The sequence below is a fragment of the Sphaeramia orbicularis genome, chromosome 19 (genome assembly GCF_902148855.1).
Source record: "Sphaeramia orbicularis chromosome 19, fSphaOr1.1, whole genome shotgun sequence".
Taxonomy (NCBI): domain Eukaryota; kingdom Metazoa; phylum Chordata; class Actinopteri; order Kurtiformes; family Apogonidae; genus Sphaeramia; species Sphaeramia orbicularis.
Window position 1 is genome coordinate 15,970,778 of NC_043975.1, and position 19,982 is coordinate 15,990,759.

Sequence of the window (19,982 nt, forward strand, 5' to 3'; positions counted from 1 at the left end):
CAGTTAAATAATAACATAATAATACATTAATAACGTCAACTCCAAACTTTCCTCTATGTTTTAGAGCGAAAAAAGTAAAATTATGCGATGCAAATCTTTACATCTACCAACTATCCTTCAAAACAATGTGAATAACATGAACAAACTGAAATTTCTTAAGAAAACTAATTGCAATTGTAATAATATTCTGTCTCAGTTTACCATTTATATGTGTAAATTACAACTTACAGATCACAGTGGATCTACAAATACTCAAAACATTTAATAACAGGCAGAATATTGGTAAACTTGCACTTCAGACATTTCAAAATATTCATACTTGTTCAGGTTATTCGGGTTTTAGTGAAATGACAGTTTGTTTTAGTGTAAATACAGCAAAATGACATGAAAATGTTTACATTTACATAGAGAAAAATTTGGAGTTGTGAGTATTTACAGGTTATTAGGATAGTATTTTACTGATCTGACCCACTGGAGGTTAAATTGGTCTGTATGTGGAACCTGAACTAAAATGATTCATATCTTCAGTGTCATTTTTGCATGTCATAAATTCATCCTAGGGGCCAGACTGGACCCATTGGCGGGCCGGATTTGGCTCCTGGGCCGCATGTTTGACACCTCTGATTTAGGTAGTTACTATGTGTAATATACATCAGTTTTCCTAATCTGTTCACTATCGGTTATTTACATTATTAGGACTCTAAACAGATGTTACTATATCATGAAGGAAGCAAAATTAATGTGTTATGATGTATAAATGTGAGATGGGGGTGGGATTTAATAAGTTTTCTTCTTCCCACTCCTTTTTGAACAATATATATTGAATTTATTTTGTTATTACTAGTGTACATGGCAATTGCTATATTATATTGTCTTGACCACCTCTATTTATTGATGTATTTGGTCTGCTATTAGTTCCTCGTACAAATAAAAATGTTTAGTTTTTTCTTCTGCTCAAAACAAATAAATAAATGAATGAATAACAAGATCAGCTTTTTCTTACATTTGTCTGAAAAGTAAAGTCAAATTAAAGGACTCATGACAAAGGCTGACCTGGAAAAACTCACTCACACCTTTAATTTTCCTAGCAGATGACTGCAACAGAGCTCCACAAAAACATCAAAAAGCAGTTTCCAGAGCAATTAACGTGGTAAATATGGTGGCGCAACTTCCATATCTTTAATAACCACTGTAATCTTGAGTTCAGGCTTTTTATTATTACAAAATGAGGCAAATTATTAAAAATGTCAGTGTTCAAAGCATGAAGTGAAAATGTATTAAATGTTGCTGGTTATTACATAATGCAGTGCTTTTGCATAATTCATTTTTACAAATAATTACTTTCATCAATTTCTTTGGTGAGTTTTTTTTTTTTTTTTTTTCTCTTTCTTTTTTTTTTTTTAATACGACTTTCAGGCTTGCAAAGGCACATCGACCAAACATCTACATTGACCACTATCTATTAGCTATTTTTATTTATTATATTATACTTTTATTAGCTATTGGCTAATAAAAACTCATTTTGCCAATGACAGTGTGTTATATTCATGGTTGTTTCAGAAATGTGTATGATTAAGTTTGTGCTCATTCAAAGTTAGTGCTATTTCCTGAAAAGGGAGTAAAAGGGGAATAAAAACTAAAAAACACAAAACAGAGCAAACAAAAAACCAAAAGTATCACTGTGTTCTTTGTATTTTAAACACTGGAATCGGCTCAGTATTTCACAGATGCTGCATCACTACTAGTTTTATATAATAAATATCTGCGCAGCCTGACACCTGATAAGAGCTGTTTTCCACGTTGTTTGACTGGGCTTTGCAGGATAAAGTAGCATAAAGTATAAAGTTCACTATTTTTAAGTTTATGTAAAAGCAACATTCACAGGTTGGCCTTCCAGTCATAGTGATTCAGGTGACCTTTGTTGCATGTCATTCTTCTCTCCCTGCCCTTGTTTCCTGTCTTGAGTTTTTCCGCAGGTTTCAATGTGTTGAATATAAGACTTTTGAAAGACTTAAAGGCCACTATGAATGCAGTTTAAGATTGATTCCATGCCTGTACTCACAACAAAATACAAAGTGGAAAAAGGATTTCGGGCTGCATTAAAATTTTACAAATATTATCATGAAATATTTGTGGGAAAATTTTTTAGTGTTTCAAAAGGTGTGGCTGCATTAGACAGACACAAACAAATGCAGTTTTTTTTTTTTTTGGTATATTGTTAACTAGAAAAAATAACTGAACTAAATTCTTGACAGTTTCAACATGTCATACCCTGGATGTGTTTCATTATCTGTTGAAACATCCAGTTTTGACCTCGATGGAACAGAGCATGTGCAGAAGGGAGCATGTGGGTTTGGAGAACGGAACAATACGTGGCAGAGCTCAATGACTTAAGAGTAGTACTGTCAAACGATTCAAATTTTGAATAAACATTTTTTTTCTTTTGTTTTCCTTTTTTTTCATGGTTCTGTTTTGTTTGTTTTTTGTCTGTTTGTTTTGTTTTATTTTAGCTATTTATTTATTTGTTTGTTTTGTTAATTAGACAATCGTATCTATTCTGTACTGATTACTTATTAATATTGGATTTACATTAAGGATCGTCTTTGTTTGAGTAGATTGTGGGAGGGACAAAGAGAAAAATGAAAGAATGGAAGTCCTTTTTATCACATTGCACTGTCAAACCTGTGAAATTACTTCCAGTAAAGAAAGTTAATAAAAAAATTGAATCAGATTAATCACAGGGTTGTTGTGGATTAATCAAAATGAAATATTATTCATTTAAAATCTATATTAATCACGTTTAATTTGGCATGAGCAAACAGACTCAAGAAAGAAGGGAATATATATGCACTTAATTTGTTTGTCCGAAGCTGAGCGACACATTAGCCAAAGTACTAGCAGAATCCACGACGATGTATGCTTTAATATGATATTTTGAGCTGGAAATGCTTCAGTGAAAAGAAAACTCCTTCCTGCAGAGTGTGTATTATACTTTATGCCAACTGACTGTTCCGTCTTGGATTTTTTGTCTTCATATTTCCATCCAGAGGGCCAATGTGCTGTTTAGCGTCTTCCATCTTTATAGGTTGGTTCTCCTGCCTGTCACTACCAGATTAACCGCCCATTTGATTTAGTGATTGATTAGTGATTTAGTGATTTATTCCGAACATGCAATGAAATTTAACATATATTCGGACAAGCAAAACATACATAATAAAACAAATATCAACAATCATAACAATCTTAGACTGAAGAACAGCACAATCGTTCCATTTACATGCCCGAAAAGGGGTGGGAAGAAGTGCAATTTATTTAATCCCACGCCCTCTCCCTAAAATATTATTAATAACATATATGTCCCTCTTCCTTTTTTGTTACTCTTTTATATTTATATATGTATTCACACATACACACACACACACACACACACACACACACACTTATTCATCCATATACTCAAACTATTTGAGTTGAGGGGCCACATACAGACTAATATGTTATAAAATGGGCTGTACCAGTAAAATAATATAAATAACAGGATAACAACTGATAAATAATGTCGACACCAGTTTTCTCTATGTTTCTGAGTGAAAAAAGTCAAATTCCATAATGAAAATGTTTAGATCTGCAAACTCTAATTGAACATAACATGAACAAATATGAACAGCCCGAAAATTCTTAAGAAAAATAAGTGCAATTTTAGCAATATCACGCTTTAGTTTATCATTTATACATGTGCATCATAACTTACAGATCACAGTGGATCTACAAATACACAAAACATGTAGCAACAGGCAGAATATTGGTAAAATTCTACATACTTCTCTTAAGGCATTTCAGGTTATTGAATTTTTTTGTAAAAGGCGATTCTGTAAATGTAAAATTTTTTTTGTAATTTTACATTTTTTACAGTAAAAGAGACAAATTTGTGGTTTTCTTTATTTATAGGTTATTATGATGGTGTTTTACTAGTCTGACCCATTTTAGATTGAACTGACTTAAAATAATTTTAACACCATTAATTGTTAATATCTTCAGTGTACTTTTTGCATTTCACAAATTCATCCCACGGGCCAGACTGGACCCTTTGGCGGGCCGGTTTTGGCCCCCGGGCTGCATATTTGACACCTGTGATATATGCATACATACGTACATATACATTTGCACATGCTAATGCTAACTCTACTTGGACAAACTGCTCCAAATGCATTGCCAGAGACGTTGAGAGTCATTCTGCGCTACAGGGTTAATTGCATTAAAAATTTTTAATCATGATGATGGATTAATCTGCGTTAATTAATTTTGACAGCCCTATTTAAGAGTGATTCTTAATGCAATATATCACAAAAGCGTGAGGTGAACACAAACTTTTGATCCAAAACTGTAAGTTCTGTCTTCATGTGAGCTGGTAAATTCACTTGTCTGATCCGACGAGTGAATTTACAAATCCAACACGGCCTCGGGCAGTTGGGTCATCCTTATTGTTGAGCACTACACTCAATTAAATATGTGCTGTAATCATGCCCCTTGTTTATACTGGGCAGCAAAAGATATCTTTCTAATGAAGTGTTGGGGGACTACATCTACAGTCCTCTGTCTGCTCAAAAACATGGATCTGAAGAGGGAATCTATACATGGCTTACTATTATTCCGAGACAGAAAAATTGTAAAGCTATCCTTTACAAAGATATTGATCTGCCCTAAGCTCTTGCATGACACAATAACATTCTTTTTTATATTCAACAGAGCCAAAAACACAGCTGTCTGAGTGTGTACCTTGATCCCTCCCCAGGAGTGGTTGGATAGAAAATCCACAGGTGATGTTACACCAGGTTGGACAGGGTATCTCAGAAGGAAGTCCAGCTCTACAGGGTTTATTTCTTTATTCATCAGCAGGATCTGGGGACACAACAAACAGGAAAGGTGTTGAAACGTTGTATTTTCCAGAACAAACCACGTTTCCTCTTCGCTTGATTAGATCTGAACAGGGCGGTTGGTCCCAGGAGCAACCGGATTCAGCGGACAGCGTATTCGCAAAACAAACCAAGCAGAAGATGAAACCGGCTTCCTGTCCTACCTGGAAGGCGAGCTGAGCGATGTACGTGAGCTTGTCACACTCAAACAGGCCTCTGGTGGTGTACTGGAAGACTGACGAGGTGATGCTGTCAATTAGGTTGGACACCCGCTGCTTCAGAGCCTCGTCCGGATCAGCCTTCACAACCGCTTTCTGGAAGACCACGCTGAATGCCTGAGGATGCACAGGAGCACAACACCCAACACTGACCTGGGATCTGACATCAAATACACAACAAATAACAACTGTGTGGACACTACAATCCCTATCAATGTTTTTTTGGTAACACTTTACTTGAAGGTCTAGTTTATAATGCATTAAGAGCACATTTATAAGACATTATAATTCATTTACAATGCATTCTAAAAGTCATTACAACAGTTTATGATCATGTTCAACAACTCATACCAAGGTTAATAAAGTATTATAAGTGTAGGCATAATGTATTATAAATTCAGCTTTCATAATGTTTTATATCTCCGTACCAAAGTGACAACAGTGTTTGAAGGAAGAATATCAAGTCCTGGTTACATAACACATTCTAACCTAAAGTTTCTGAAAGTGAATAATGCCTTAGAAACATCAATAATAAGTTACAGGATGACTGATGACTGATGATATTATAACACAAGTATGATGACTTATGAGCAGTATCTGCTGGCTCTAAATAAAGTTTAAGTTAAAAATTATACATCAAAGTGGTCTTAATAACTTTATTTTGCAAAAACAAAACATTAAAAGAACAGAGACAGTAAATAGAAGTGTTACATGTTGCCTTATACATAAATAAAAAATAATGTGGCAGCTCTAAATCTTTGTTAATTCAAACACATACTTTTTTTTTTTTTAATAAATATGAAATCCCTAAAATAGATGAGTATAGAGACCAGTGACAAAACCTGACAAAAGTTTCCCACCTAAAAAAAATAAATTCCTTCACGCTGCTTTGGTATGGATGTATAAAACATTATGAAATGGATAGGATCAACATTAAACACTGTACAATGAGGATTAACAGGAATCTGGTCCCAAAAATGTCCAGCAAAAACTTACAATGTCTTTTCAGGGGTTAAACAAATCTTAAATTTAATACATATTTTTTTTGGTGAAACTCAGTCTAAATGCTTGAGTCTTGATTTTATCAATTTAGCAGAGTCACACTTAGCCCCAACCTGCGGTGTAGAACACATGTTATTACGTATTTCATTTCATTCCCAAGGTCAAAGGTATATACAGTCACAATGTGTTTTCATTTGATTATGTTAGGAAATAACTTGGACTGGGGCAGCTACCTGCAGAGCCTGGAGTGATTGCAAACCATATCTCAGGCTGCCTCCTCTCAGTGCTCGCTGGCTGACAATATCAAAGACATTACGCTCTACATAACCACATTAGGGAGCCACAAACACAATAAAAGCAGGGCAAAGAGCATAAAACACAGCGAGCAAATGGAAGAAAGGGGGATGTGAGGGGGTGGAGGGGAGTAAGCGTAAAGAGGGGCCTCACTGGGACCCATGAGGCGGGAGGGAACACGGTGGGTCAATAGACAGGCTACCTTCAGAGAGAACTGGTACATGGGGTGGATTTTATTGAGGTCGTTCATTATGAAGTACAATAAGGAAGCCCGTGCTGCTGCAGGTCTGTAGTGCTCCCGAGCCTCATTGATTTTGGCCTCTGTCACCTTGGCTTCTTTTACCTACAGTAAAGACAGTGCAAACACAAAGGGGATCACATTCATACCCACCGGTGGACATCCAAACGCATATGCATATAGGCAGGCTTCAGCAGTCAGCTAATGGCAAAATGGCACACCATCCCATAAGACACACTTGAGTGAGAAGCAGAGCTGTTCTAATTTCACACTTGCAGTCAAAATGGTCTCCCGCTGTGCTGAACGTGACAGTTATGGACATTTTTTTTTCCCTTTCTTCCTTCCTTCTTTTTTTTTTCTTTTTTAAAGGAGTGATATTTTGCTTTTTTAAATAGAATTATGCATTTTAAAACATTTCCCATGTGGTAAATGCTATGCTTGGGTCTGAATTCTTCATTAATTCAACTCCACAGGTCCATCTTCAACCCTATTTCTGAGTAACGACACCAGAAAGGCAGTTTTTAGCGCGTGGTTTTGAGCGCTGGCCCTTTAAATGCAAATGAGCCACTTCATGCCCCACCCCCTCCAGGTTGTTGACTGTCCTGTTCTGTCCCGTTCAGCTACTTGTGTTTGTTAATACAAGCAACAACTAAACATTTTAGGTAATCGGCTCAAAGTTTTGAACATATTTTCAGTTTTTACTAAAACCACTGCTGCTGATAAACAATGTTGGCGTACTCAGAGAAATATCCGTCAGAAGTCTTGACCTTATATGTGCAAAGATCATGATGTAACTAGTTATTAAACACAACAAATTAAGACGGAATTAAAACAGGTTGTAAAAATCCACTTGGTTTTTGCCGAAATTAATATAAAGATAGCTTTGCAGCACCTGGAGGATTCAAATTCAAACTTTATGAACTGTTAGGGTCCAAATACACAAATTAATGTACCAAAGATGAATAAAAGTGGGTTTAGCAAAATTTGCCGTACTCAGAGAAATGTTCATCGGAAGTCTTTACCTTACATGTGCAAATGTTGTGACGTAATTAGTTATAGACGTAACAAATTAACCCATAAAGACCCAGTGTGACTTATGTGGGAGTTCCCAGATGTTTTTTTTTTTTTTTGTCCCTATTTAACCTTTCCTAAGTGATTTATCACCATTTATTACAAAATAAAGAAACAAAAAAAAAAGCAAATTAAGACAAAAACAAAATAACATTTAAATGGGCAGAATCTATCTTCAAGCACATACAAGTCTGAATATTGCATGGTCGAAAAGGAGAAGAAAGAAGTATGAACTTATTTAATCCTACCCCTCAGTGCTTTTACACCTTTATATTTAACTTAATACAAGAATCAAACAATACTATTTTCCTAATTTTAGCATCGAAGCACAGCAATCCATAATGCAGTAACTGAATTATTCACAATAAAATGCTCATAGCAGTACAGTCATACAGACTCAACAATTCAACCATTTTCTTCAATAATTACAGCATATTTATTAACACAACAATTGTAATACTATCCTCTGCTTTTTGTGTTTTTTCGGTGAAAATAATGTATTTTCCTGTGTTTATTTCAACGATCAAGTAGATGTTCATAAAATCTCAGAGGAAATTCAAAAGTTTTTGTATCAAAACAGAAAACTGAAGTAAAAAGGACTTTTTTCAGCAAATATTTCAACAACTGAATGTAAAAACAAGTGTCTCCATGATCCACTGTCACTGATCCAACTCCATGGGTTTTACTGGTGAATCAGTGTTGTTGAAGATGATGATGTTTCCACGGTAACTACGGAGCCTCTGAAGGTCCAAATGGGTCACATCTGATGACCATGAAAAGATGATAAACTGAATTTTACACCAATTATTTACATGTATTGATTGGATTAGTGGATCAACAGTTAAACATTTTAGATCAGTAGATGCTTTTGGTTGCCAGTGGATGTTTGGGTCTTTATGGGTTGAGAAGGAATTGAAACAGATTGTAGAAATCCACTCGATTTTTGCCGGAATGAATATAAAGATAGTTTTGCAGCACCTGGAGGGTTCAAATTCAAACTTTTTCAACTACTAGTGCCCCCAAATACACAAATAAATGTTCCAAAGACTAATAAAAGTGGGTATAGCCAAATATGACCCCTTGAAACAGAATATTCCTGCATAATTATGTTTAAGACAGAACATCTACAAAAAGCCCAGCTCAAAATAAACGAATTTTGGAAGGATATACAAAAAAATATAGAATATATACTTAATGTTACCTTACCTTTTGAATTTGCCACCTTAATTATGGGAAAAACTGAAATTTTAGTGAACAATGCCTACTTGTGTAGAATTTTAATAACTGCTGGGAAAAAAGCTGTGACCAGGCACTGGCTCCAACCTGAACCACCTAATCTGGAAAAATGGGTAAATCTTGTGAATGAAATTTACCAGATGGAAAGACTAACCTTCTCCCTTTGATTACAAATGAACAAATTTTCAAATCTATGGTCAAAGTGGATATTTTTTATTTACACTTACCAAACACAATTTGTTGGAACTCTAAATGTACAAGAAATGACAATATAATGACAACGTATCTGGAATTGTCTTGTTTTTTGTGTAATTAATTCATTCTACTTTTCATATTTTATTTATTTAGTTATTTTTCTTTTTTTCTTTAGAGAGAGAAGGTCAAAATCTCTTGGTCTTTCGTATGTGTTTTCTTTATGTAACAATGCATCCATTGTTCACTGTTCGATTGTTTTGTTTATTAACAAAAAAAAAAAAAAAAAAAAAGAAAAACTGAAATGTTGAGAATGGAAAGATTGGTCATTGGTCACATACTTGTTACGTGACCACAATGTAATTTAAATGTATGTTGAACTTTTCTCAATATTTCTAAATAAAAATCTGAAAAAAAAAAAAAAAGCCCAGCTCATCTCAGATCTGGCAGGAAGTACCGTCACACATCAACATGCAGGTCTTTATCAGCAGCGGAACAGCAGTGGAACAAGTAAGTAAAGTCAATACTAGAATGTCGAGAACAATATTCAGTTGAAAGTTAAAGAGCTGCCTTTAGACTGAACTTAACTAAATGTACAGAAGCATTATCAGGAAAACGTACTCAAAGCTGCAGTGTTTGATGTCCATTTTTGGCTGTCATTGGGCAAAAACTTCCATAACTACCTTTCAGCATATTGTAATTCAAGACAGGAATCATCGTTTTTCTTTTTCTTTTTTTTTTTTTTTCCTCCTAATAGATGTTTCCAGACAGGCAGGGGGTTAAATATGTGATTGACAGCTTTAATTACTGATCGCTGTTCAGATTCTCCCCAACGTCACTCTACTGTTCTACTCCGTGGCTCGATGCAGGAGCTTTGAAAAGTGGATTCATTTTTCCACAGTATCATGAAACAGCAGCAGGCCATCTATCTGTCTATTTGGTTTGGATAACAGAAAGCGTTTACAAATTTTCTTGTGTTTTCTCCTTGATTTTGGCTATTGATTTTCCTGCAGATGTAATTGTCTACTTTGGGAATAACGTTAATAATGGGAGCAAATATTGATAAAGTAATATATTGCATTATATGAATACATGCAGGCGTCTATAAGGGTACAGCTCATCACGGTCATTACATCTTCGAACACAGGTGTCAAACATGTCATACCCGCAGCCAGACGTTAGTCTGGTCTCGTCTGTCTTTTATGTTTTGTTTGTCGTTTCCTGTGTTATTTTGTTAAGTTTCCCCTCATGTGTCTTGTCTGTCTTTTTTGTCTTGTCTTTACTTCCTGTTCCCTGTTCTCCCTGACCTCTTACCTGATTACCTGTCTCCGCCCTGATTTGCTCCACCTGTGTCTAGTTGTCTTCCCTCCCTTTTGTGTATTTAAACCCTGTCTCTTCCCTCAGTCAGTTGCCAGTTTGTAACTCTCGTAGTTCTAACCAGCGTCTTGACCTTGTTTGTTCGTTTTGTCTGCCTTTTGTGACCCTTTTTGGATTCCTCGGTTTTTTGCCTTCTGCCTGCTCCCTGTCGGTTTTTGTCTGCCTCATCTGATTTCCTGGTTTCGATCTTCTCGCCCTGACTTACTGGTACGTGAGTATTTGTCTAGCCCTTATGTCCTGTTGCCTGAGTGATAGCCTGCCTGTGCATGACCTGTTTCCGTCCCTGACCTCCCTTTGCTTTTCCCCAGTCGGGGAAAATACCCCAAACGCCGCTCGGGGAGACGGGCTGCCGCCCTCGAACCGGAGGACGAATCAGAGGAGGATACTTCCAACCTTTATCCTCAAGATTCTGTCATTATTATTATTCTTTCACCTGTGTGTGAATAATAAATCTTTTGAACCTTATTTTTGTGTCCGAGTTACTGCATTTGGATTCAGTGTTTGTACTAGCCGCATTACAAAACATGCGGCCTGGGGGCCAGATCCGGCCCGCCAAAGGGTCCAGTCTGGCCCGCGGGATGAATTTGTGAAATGCAAAAATTACACTGAACATATTAACAATCCTTTTAGTTCAGGTTCCACATTCAGACTAATTCCATCTCAAGTGAGCAGGACCAGTAAAATACTATCATAATAACATATAATTAATGACAATTCCAAATTTTTCTCTTTATAAAGGTAAATATTTTCATGTTTATTCAGAAAAACAAAGTATACAGGGTGGGGAAGCAAAATTTACAATATTTTGAGGCAGGGATTGAAAGACAGTGTATGACCAATTAGTTTATTGAAAGTAATGAGAATTTATTTGCCACAAGAAAATGTACATAATAGAAAATGTTTTTATTCTATGTGTCCTCCTTCTTTCTCAATAACTGCCTTCACACACTTCCTGAAACTTGCGCAAGTGTTCCTCAAATATTCGGGTGACAACTTCTCCCATTCTTCTTTAATAGTATCTTCCAGACTTTCTCGTAATAGTTTTGCTCATAGTCATTCTCTTCTTTCCATTATAAACAGTCTTTATGGACACTCCAACTATTTTTGAAATCTCCTTTGGTGTGACGAGTGCATTCAGCAAATCACACACTCTTTGACGCTCGCTTTCCTGATTACTCATATGGGCAAAAGTTTCTGAAAAGGTATGGATAATAGTGTTAGGTATGATTATGACATCAGTATATGTTTGGTTTCAAAACTATTGACGTAGTGCCTGCTGAGAAAAAACAACTAAATGTTCATTGTAAATTTTGCTTCCCCACCCTGTAATTTTGCAAAAATGTGAATAACCTGAACAAATATGAACAACCTGAAATGTCTTAAGTACAATTTTAACAATATTCTGCCTGTTATTTAATGTTTTGTGTGTTTGTAGATCCACTTTGATCTGTAAGTTATAATGTACATGTGGAAATGATAAACTGAGGCAGAATATTGTTAAAATTACACTTATTTTTTCAGTTTGTTCATGTTATTCACATCTGAAAGGACAGTTTGTAGATGTAAACCGTTTCATAATATACATTTACTTTTTTTGCTCTAAAACAGAGAAAAGTTTGGAGTTGATATTATTTACGTATATATTATTTTGTTATTATTTTACTGGTTCGGCCCACTTCAGATCAAATTTAGCTGAATGTGGCCGCTGAACTAAAATGAGTTTGACACCCCTGTCTTAGAATGATGATATTCTGTATATGAAAGTTGGATGCAGTGTATATGTTTAAAGAAGCATTATGTTAACTCTGAATTCTTTGTAAATTGCTTCATTTATATCATCAAATTCTGTGAAACTGACACCACAGTGCAATGAGTGCATACTGAATTCATTCCTTTATAAAAATCTAACATACTTGAAAAAAGGAACAAAAACAAGTGGTGCCAGGCAACAAACCCCACCCCTCGCACATATTGTAGCTTATTTTGGCATCGATCCATCTGATGTCATCATGTCTATGCATGCTATGATGTCAGCATATCAATTGCCTTTATATATGTGGCAAGTTTGAAGTAAATTGAAACAAAATTGATGTTTTTTTTATAGACATTTGAAATTGCTCCCATTATAATTAAATGGGAGAAGAGAAAAGAATTTAAAGATTCATAAAAAATTTGAACTTTGACCTACTTTCCCCAAAATGTAACCATGTCTGTTCTGGGTCACTGGCAATCTATAAACCCAATTTGGTATGAACTCAACCAATAGTTTTGCTGCTACAGACATTTCAAATTTCCTCCCATTATACGTGAATGGGGAAAAAAAAAAGATTTTAAAAATTCATAAAAAATTTGAACTTGGACCTACTGTTCCCAAAATTTAACCAGATCTATTCTGGGTCACTGGCGATCTATAAACCGAATTTGGTACGAATTGAACCGATAGTTTTGCTGCTACAGACATTTCAAATTTCCTCCCATTATAAGTAAATGGGGAAAAAAAAGATTATAAAAATTCATAAAAAAATTTGAACTTGGACCTACTGTTCCCAAAATTTAACCAGATCTATTCTGGGTCACTGGCGATCTATAAACCCAATTTGGTACGAATTGAACCAATAGTTGTGCTGCTATAGTGTTAACAAACAAAGAAACACACCGAACCAAAAACAAAACCCCTTGCCTCCGCTTTTGGGGGGGGGGGGATAAAAATATACTGATTTAAAGTTGATATGAAGACACATATTATCGTTTAAAATCCATCTTAATCTGTAATTCAGTGGAAAATGATAGATATGATACTGTCATACTATGTCATGGAAAAGAAACATTTTACCTGAAAAATAATAATAATAATAATAAAAAAAAAAATAAATCACTGCTATATATTTTTTTATCGGGAGTGCAGTTGCCAGAATAAATTTTTTTAATTGTATGTTTCTCTAAGTGTTTCTCAATGTAATGTTGATTCATTGATGGATCCGAGATCTTAATGACTCTTTTTGCTGTGTTTTCAGACCATAAAATAAGGAAAAGACTGCATGAATGACTTAGTTGTGAGCATATTTTACAGACTTTTTCTGCCTCTTTCCGTGAACATGTTGAAGTAAAGACGGTTTAATAATGGTGTCATAACCACCTCTGGTAAATTGAGTTGGCACTTCTTTAGGGAAAAAGCAATTAAATATATTTCCAGTGAAACTGCTTGTTCATGCCAAATGCACGGAAAGCAGCTAAAACACTATAACTGTTGAAAGAAAACATATTGGTGTTTAATTTAGAGATTATGCGAATCCTCAGTGTCTATTTGGAAAAATACAATGACAAGATTTTACTGTGGTAAAGTACAATATTTATAAACCTGTACTTTTCATCACTGGTTATCAGATGTGTGAGTTTATCACAGATAAAATGCTAATGCTCTGATTTTTTTCAACAAAAAGAAGGGGCTACAGAAGTGAAAACAAAAACCCATTCTGGTAGTTTTAAAAAGTAAAACAGTTAATCGTTAATACTTCGCACTTGAAGGAAAAGTGGGAGAAGGATCTCGACTGTGTTATTACTAAGGATGACTGGGAAAATGTTTGTGGTAATGTAAAAATGTTACGTGTTTTTAATAGAGTAAAAGTAACTCAGCTAATGGTTCTTCACAGGGTGCACATTTCTCCTCATTTATGCCACAAATTTAAGCTGGATTCCTCCCCACTATGCTTGAAGTGTAAAGTTCAGACTGGCACCCTCACACACTGCTTTTGGTCTTGTTTAAAAGTGCAATATTTTTGGCAGATGATTGGTCAGGAAATGGAAAAAAATATTTTATGCGAAACTGAACTGTAATCCTCTGTTTCTTTTGCTTGGGTTAACCGACCCTGTTGTTGCCAACAAATATCACAAAAAAAACTATATCGAATGCTTACTTTTTGTGCCAGAAAATGGCGACACAATGGCATAAGACAGTTTTGTTTCCCTCGACTATCTCACTTGTCGATTACACCATAAGGATGATGTCTTTCTAAAGACTTGGGAACTTTGTCTTACCTATACGGCAGGGGTGTCAAACATGCGGCCCGGGGGCCAAAACTGGCCCGCCAAAGGGTCAAATCTGGCCCCTGGGATGAATTTGCAAAAATGACACTTCAGATATTAACAATCAGGGATGTCGAACTCGTTTCAGTTCAGGTTCCACATAAATGAACATTGTGATCTCAACTAAAATAATAGCATAATAACCTATAAATAATGACTCCAAATTTTCTTAGGTTATTGTAAAAAACATTATATTACATTACACCTATAAATAATGACAACTCCATATTTTTCTCTTTGTTTTAGTGTAAAAATTTACATTAAATTATGAAAATATTTACATTTAGTAACTATCCTTTAACAATAAAATCTGAAAAACTGAAATTTTTTCAGTAAAATTTTTAACAGTTTACTTTCTGTTATTAAATATTTTGTGCCTTTGTAGATCCAATCCATAATATGCATGTATAAATGGTAAATTGAGGTGTAATATTGTTAAAATTGCACTTATTGTTCTCAAGAAATCTCAGTTTTTTCAGGTTATTCACATCATTTTTGTTTGGATAGTTTGTAAATGTACATATTTTCATAATTTAATTTTGATTGCACAAAAAGAAAGAGAAAAATTTGGAGTCGTCATTATTTACAAGCTATTATGCTATTGTTTTACTGGTCCGGCCCACTGGAGATCAATTTGGGCTTAATGTGGTCCCTGAGCTAAAATGTGTTTGACACCAGTGCTATATGGGACTGGAAGCTCCGACAATTGTTAAAAGGGCATTTGTATTTTGAAATGAAAACATAATTTTTATGGGCCAATTTTTGTTTTTGTTTGGTTGTTCTGTTGGTAAGTTCTTTGTTACCTCCGCCAAGGAGGCTATGTTTTTGCCAGGGTTTGTTTGTCTGTTTGTCTGTCCGTTAGTGTGCAACATAACTCAAAAAGTTATGGACAGATTTTGATGAAATTTTCAGGGTTTGTTGGAAATGGGATAAGGAAGAAATGATTAAATTTTGGTGGTGATCGGGGGTGGGGGGGGCCACGGGGGGGGGCACTGATCAGCCTTGGCGGAGGTCTGCGCTCTCCGAGTGCTTCTAGTTTTGTTTATTGTCATTTTGTGAGTGTGTATAAAGCAAAAATGACAATAAATATAATTTTGAAAAAAAAAAAAGAAAAAAAAAAAAAAAAGAAAAACAGAACAGGACCTTCTCTTCGATCTCAGCTGCTGTGCGTTTAGTCGTTTCCAGGTTTTCCACCAGCTCCGTGTCACCCAGGAAGTTCCCTGAAGCCGAGGACAAACGGGACAGCAGGTTGTCCTCCAGTGTCTTCAGGGTGATCTTGAAACCGTTCTGCTCTTTGGTGAGGTCGGACTACGACACACAGAAACACAAAAACACTTCAGATTTCACACAACAGCCCTTCTTTTTTTTTTTCATTTTCTTTTTCTGATTCGCAACATATGGCTGTTTGAGGTTCTTCCATGGCTTTATCATCATCATCTACAGAGACAGCGGGAGTTGTTGGAGGTGTGGGTCAATATGAGGACATGAATACTGAAGGACACCTCAAAGGCAGATCTGATCAATATGCTGTGCATCGGCTGTCCAGACCCATGAAGGGAGCGCTCTGGGCTGGATTAGCCAGCTTCCGTCTGGTTGCCGACATCAAACCTCTGCCTGAGCGACCTAACCCCTCGGTGTGATGAGACCGTCGATCGGAGCGTGAGGAGAAGAAGCTTTGATGGTGAACTACACACACACACACACACACACACACACATACCCACTAGAAATCATCTGTTAGGAGATATTAGGGATTCAATTATGAGCAGACAGAATATGCACACATTGTAGTGGATTTTCCTAACACTTCACCATATGGATTAGAACAGCCTGTCTTCTAATAAAGCCTCAACTCAAACTCTTTCTTCCTGTCTTTGTTCTAGCTGGAAAAAAAAAAACAAAAAAAACCCCAAAAAAAACAAGTGTGAGAGAGAAACTTTCACTTGTTCAAAGCCCTGCCGTTTTGAGAGGCGTTCAGAGAACAAAGTCGACAGGGCACGGTTACTCTCTTTATTGCTTCATCCTGCTTTGTCCTTCATTATAGACTGTTGCAGCTTCTTGTTTCTGCTCGATAATGACTTTGCTTTATTGAAGTTTCCCTTAATAGAAGCCTCTGCGACCTTTGAATTGTTGTAATTACAGGAGGGTGGGCTGTTGTGAGATTTGCCTACTACGGTGTTGTCGGTGACTGATAATAGCTAAGGTGTTTTTTTTTTTTATTTATTTTTTTTTATTTTGAGTGGCGTGATCCCTGACAGACTGCGGTAATAACTTTTCTCTGGCATCGCTGCTTCTGCCCCCTTGTAATCGCTGGGAGGCGAGGTGGTTGGGGGTTGGTGGGAGCTGGGGGCGGAGCTGTTCCTCCTCCCTGTGGTATAATGTTCCCATGACAAAAGACATACTTAGTTCAGATCGCGCCGGGGGAGCAGATAGTTCTAGAGATCACACTGCTTAATTGCCCTCTTTATGACAGTATTTCCTATTGCGGTGATGAGAGGTATTTTACACCATTGTTAAAACTAATTGAGCCTCAGCCTTGTTAAATTCTTATTGAGTCTGAATTTGACGTTATTACCCACTCTGCAAATGAAAAGTTCTCCTCTGCCAAAACTCCGCAGGAGGGAAAAAAAAAAATTAGAATTACAACCTTGCAGTTGTATGCCCCCGCCAACGAATCAACCTGCAGTTTATATCCAGACTTATCTACTGTATGTTGTGAAGAATCTAACCATTTACCATTCACCAGGTGATCGACAACCAATTTAAAGGAGCTGTATGCAGGTTTGTGGCCAAAACTGGAATTGCAATCACTTTCAAAATACTGTAAAGCAGGGGTCTCAAAGTCATTTTCTCTCGGGGGCCACATTCAGCCCAATTTGATGTCAACCAGTAAAATAATAGCATAATAACCTATAAATAATGACAACTCCAAATTTTTGTCTTCGTTTTAATGCAAAAAAGGGTTAATATGATAAATATGGATTACTGGTGCTGATTTATAGACAATAGTCCTGTTACTGTAATTTAGAAAGACAAGTAGTAATATCAGCCCATTTATACATGTATTTATGTTAACAGATATTTCCCACCTCTGTTTGCAACAAAATAACATAACACCAGATCGTTTTTCAGAAAAGTTTTCATCTACATCAGGGGTGTCAAACTCATTTTCTTCCGGGGGCCACATTCGGCTCAATTTAATCTGAAGTGGGCCGGACCAGTAAAATAATAGCATTATAGCCAATAAATAATGACAACTCCAAATGGTTTTAGTGCAAAAAATGGCATTCAATTATGCCAGTATTTACATTTACAAACTATCCAAACAAAAGCATGTGAATAACCTGAAAATATTTACATTTGTTACGAAATGTAAGTACAATTTTATCAATATTATGCCACGACTTATCATTTATAGGCTACATGTGCTTTACAGATCAGATCTATGAAAGCACAAAAATATTTAGTCACAGGCAAAATATTGTTAAAATTGCACTTCATTTTCTTTAGACATTTCAGGCTGTTCATATTTGTTCTGGTTATTCACATTTTATTGGTAAGGAATAGCTTCTTAATGTAAATATTTTCATAATTTAATGTTTTTTGCACTAAATTAAAGAGAAAAAAATGGTGTTGTCATTATTTATAGGTTATTATGATTATTTTTGAGTTCGATGCCCTAACTTGCACTTGGCCAATTCATCCTGCAGGGCTGGATTGGAAACTTTGGCGGGCCGGTTTTGGCCCCCGGGCCGCATGTTTGACACCTGTGATCTACATGAACTTGCATAAATACACTGTTGAGCAGGGGTCTCAAACTCATTTTCTTTTGGGGGCCACATTCAGCCTAATTTGATGTCAACTGGGCCGGACCAGTAAAATAATAGCATAATAACCTATAAATAATGACAACTCCAAATTTTTGTCTTTGTTTTAATGAGAAAAAAACAAAACAAAACATTAAATTATGAAAATACTTACTTTTATAAACTATCCAAACAAAAAAAGATGTGAATAACCTAAAAAAACTGAAATTTCTTCAGAAAAATAAGTGCAATTTTAACAATAATATGCCTCAACTTATCATTGATACATGTGCGTCATGGATTGGATCTATAAAGGCACTAAACCCTTAGTAACAGGCAGAAAATTGTTAAAATTGTGCTTAATTTTCTTTAGGCATTTCAGGTTGTTCATATTTGTTCAGGTTATTCACATAAAAACAAACAAACAAAAAAAACACCCTCAATGGTCCAAAATGATAAGGCTCACAAAAGAGAAATGGAACTTTCTTTTCCATATACAACATCGCCACAGAAACATTATTTCTATTCCACATTTTTAGACTTGAAGAGGTCTCAACACTAATCCAAAAACATCACACCCCATTGATGCCACCCATCATTTGGATACTAAAGGCATTTTAAGACGGCATGCATGTGGACTGAACACAGAGCAAAACTACAGGAATTATTCTGGGTGGTGAACCTGTAAATGGAGATATTTACTTTAAATGAGTCAACTGTGACCTTCAACTTAGCCTAGACTATGCTCTTGAGGGTGGAAAGCGATCCACACCAAAACATTCCCAACTGGATCCAATAATGAGTCGGTTTTTAGCAATTAGCTTTCCTCTGGCACATTGTACTTGTAATTACCCTTGCTTGGGAAAAACAAACAATTAACCAGTCAGCAGAACGCCCTAATTGGGATTAAAATGAGATATTACATCTATCATTTTTAGGCAAATGATTACTGAGTGCCACAGAGCAGCCCTGTTAAGGTAATTTGGGAAGTGGAGCATTTTAGTTCTCATTAAAGCCCAAGGTCTGGGTAAGGATCGTGCAGAGGCAAATACACACACACACACACACACACACACACACATTCATACATTACATTCACTTGCTGAGAAAGGACCAGAAGATGTCGTTATTGTGGGAAAAGGTTGTACGCTGATCCCCCATGCACTCTCCAAAAAGGCAACGTGACATTTTAAGCTCCTTAGCCCGTCTTGGGCTCGGTTAAATGAGAGCTCTTTCACCTTGTAGTCGTCTTACGGCTCAGTAGCGACGTTAACCTCATTAAAGGTATAATGGCGACGAGTCATTCAAAGAATATAAACAGGTACAGCCAATTTGCACGGGCGCTATCAGTCTGATGATTGTTATCAGTCCGGTTTGTTTACTGACAACAAAATGGTATTCAGCGCCTCGTTCTTGGGTTGTGTTTTGATAGCAAGGTGTGCTTATTGTACCCCCCCACCCCCTAACACAAACACACAAACACACACACACTCTTTCATTCCCACCATCCTCAACTTTCAGTGTTAATTAAAATGATAAGTGAGCTCCAGAT

General features: G+C 36.1%; 1 protein-coding gene across 1 annotated transcript in view; it reads right to left on the reverse strand.

Moving 5' to 3' along the window:
* Positions 1–19,982, reverse strand: part of dnah9 (dynein, axonemal, heavy chain 9) — a 344,949-nt gene that overhangs the window by 60,100 nt on the left and 264,867 nt on the right. Inside the window, exons 64-67 of the mRNA XM_030122326.1 lie at positions 15,768–15,932; positions 6,630–6,770; positions 5,078–5,248; positions 4,777–4,899 (exon numbers count right to left, since the gene is read on the reverse strand). Coding sequence (XP_029978186.1) covers positions 4,777–4,899; positions 5,078–5,248; positions 6,630–6,770; positions 15,768–15,932 — 600 coding nt within the window. The remainder of the gene's footprint in view (positions 1–4,776; positions 4,900–5,077; positions 5,249–6,629; positions 6,771–15,767; positions 15,933–19,982) is intronic.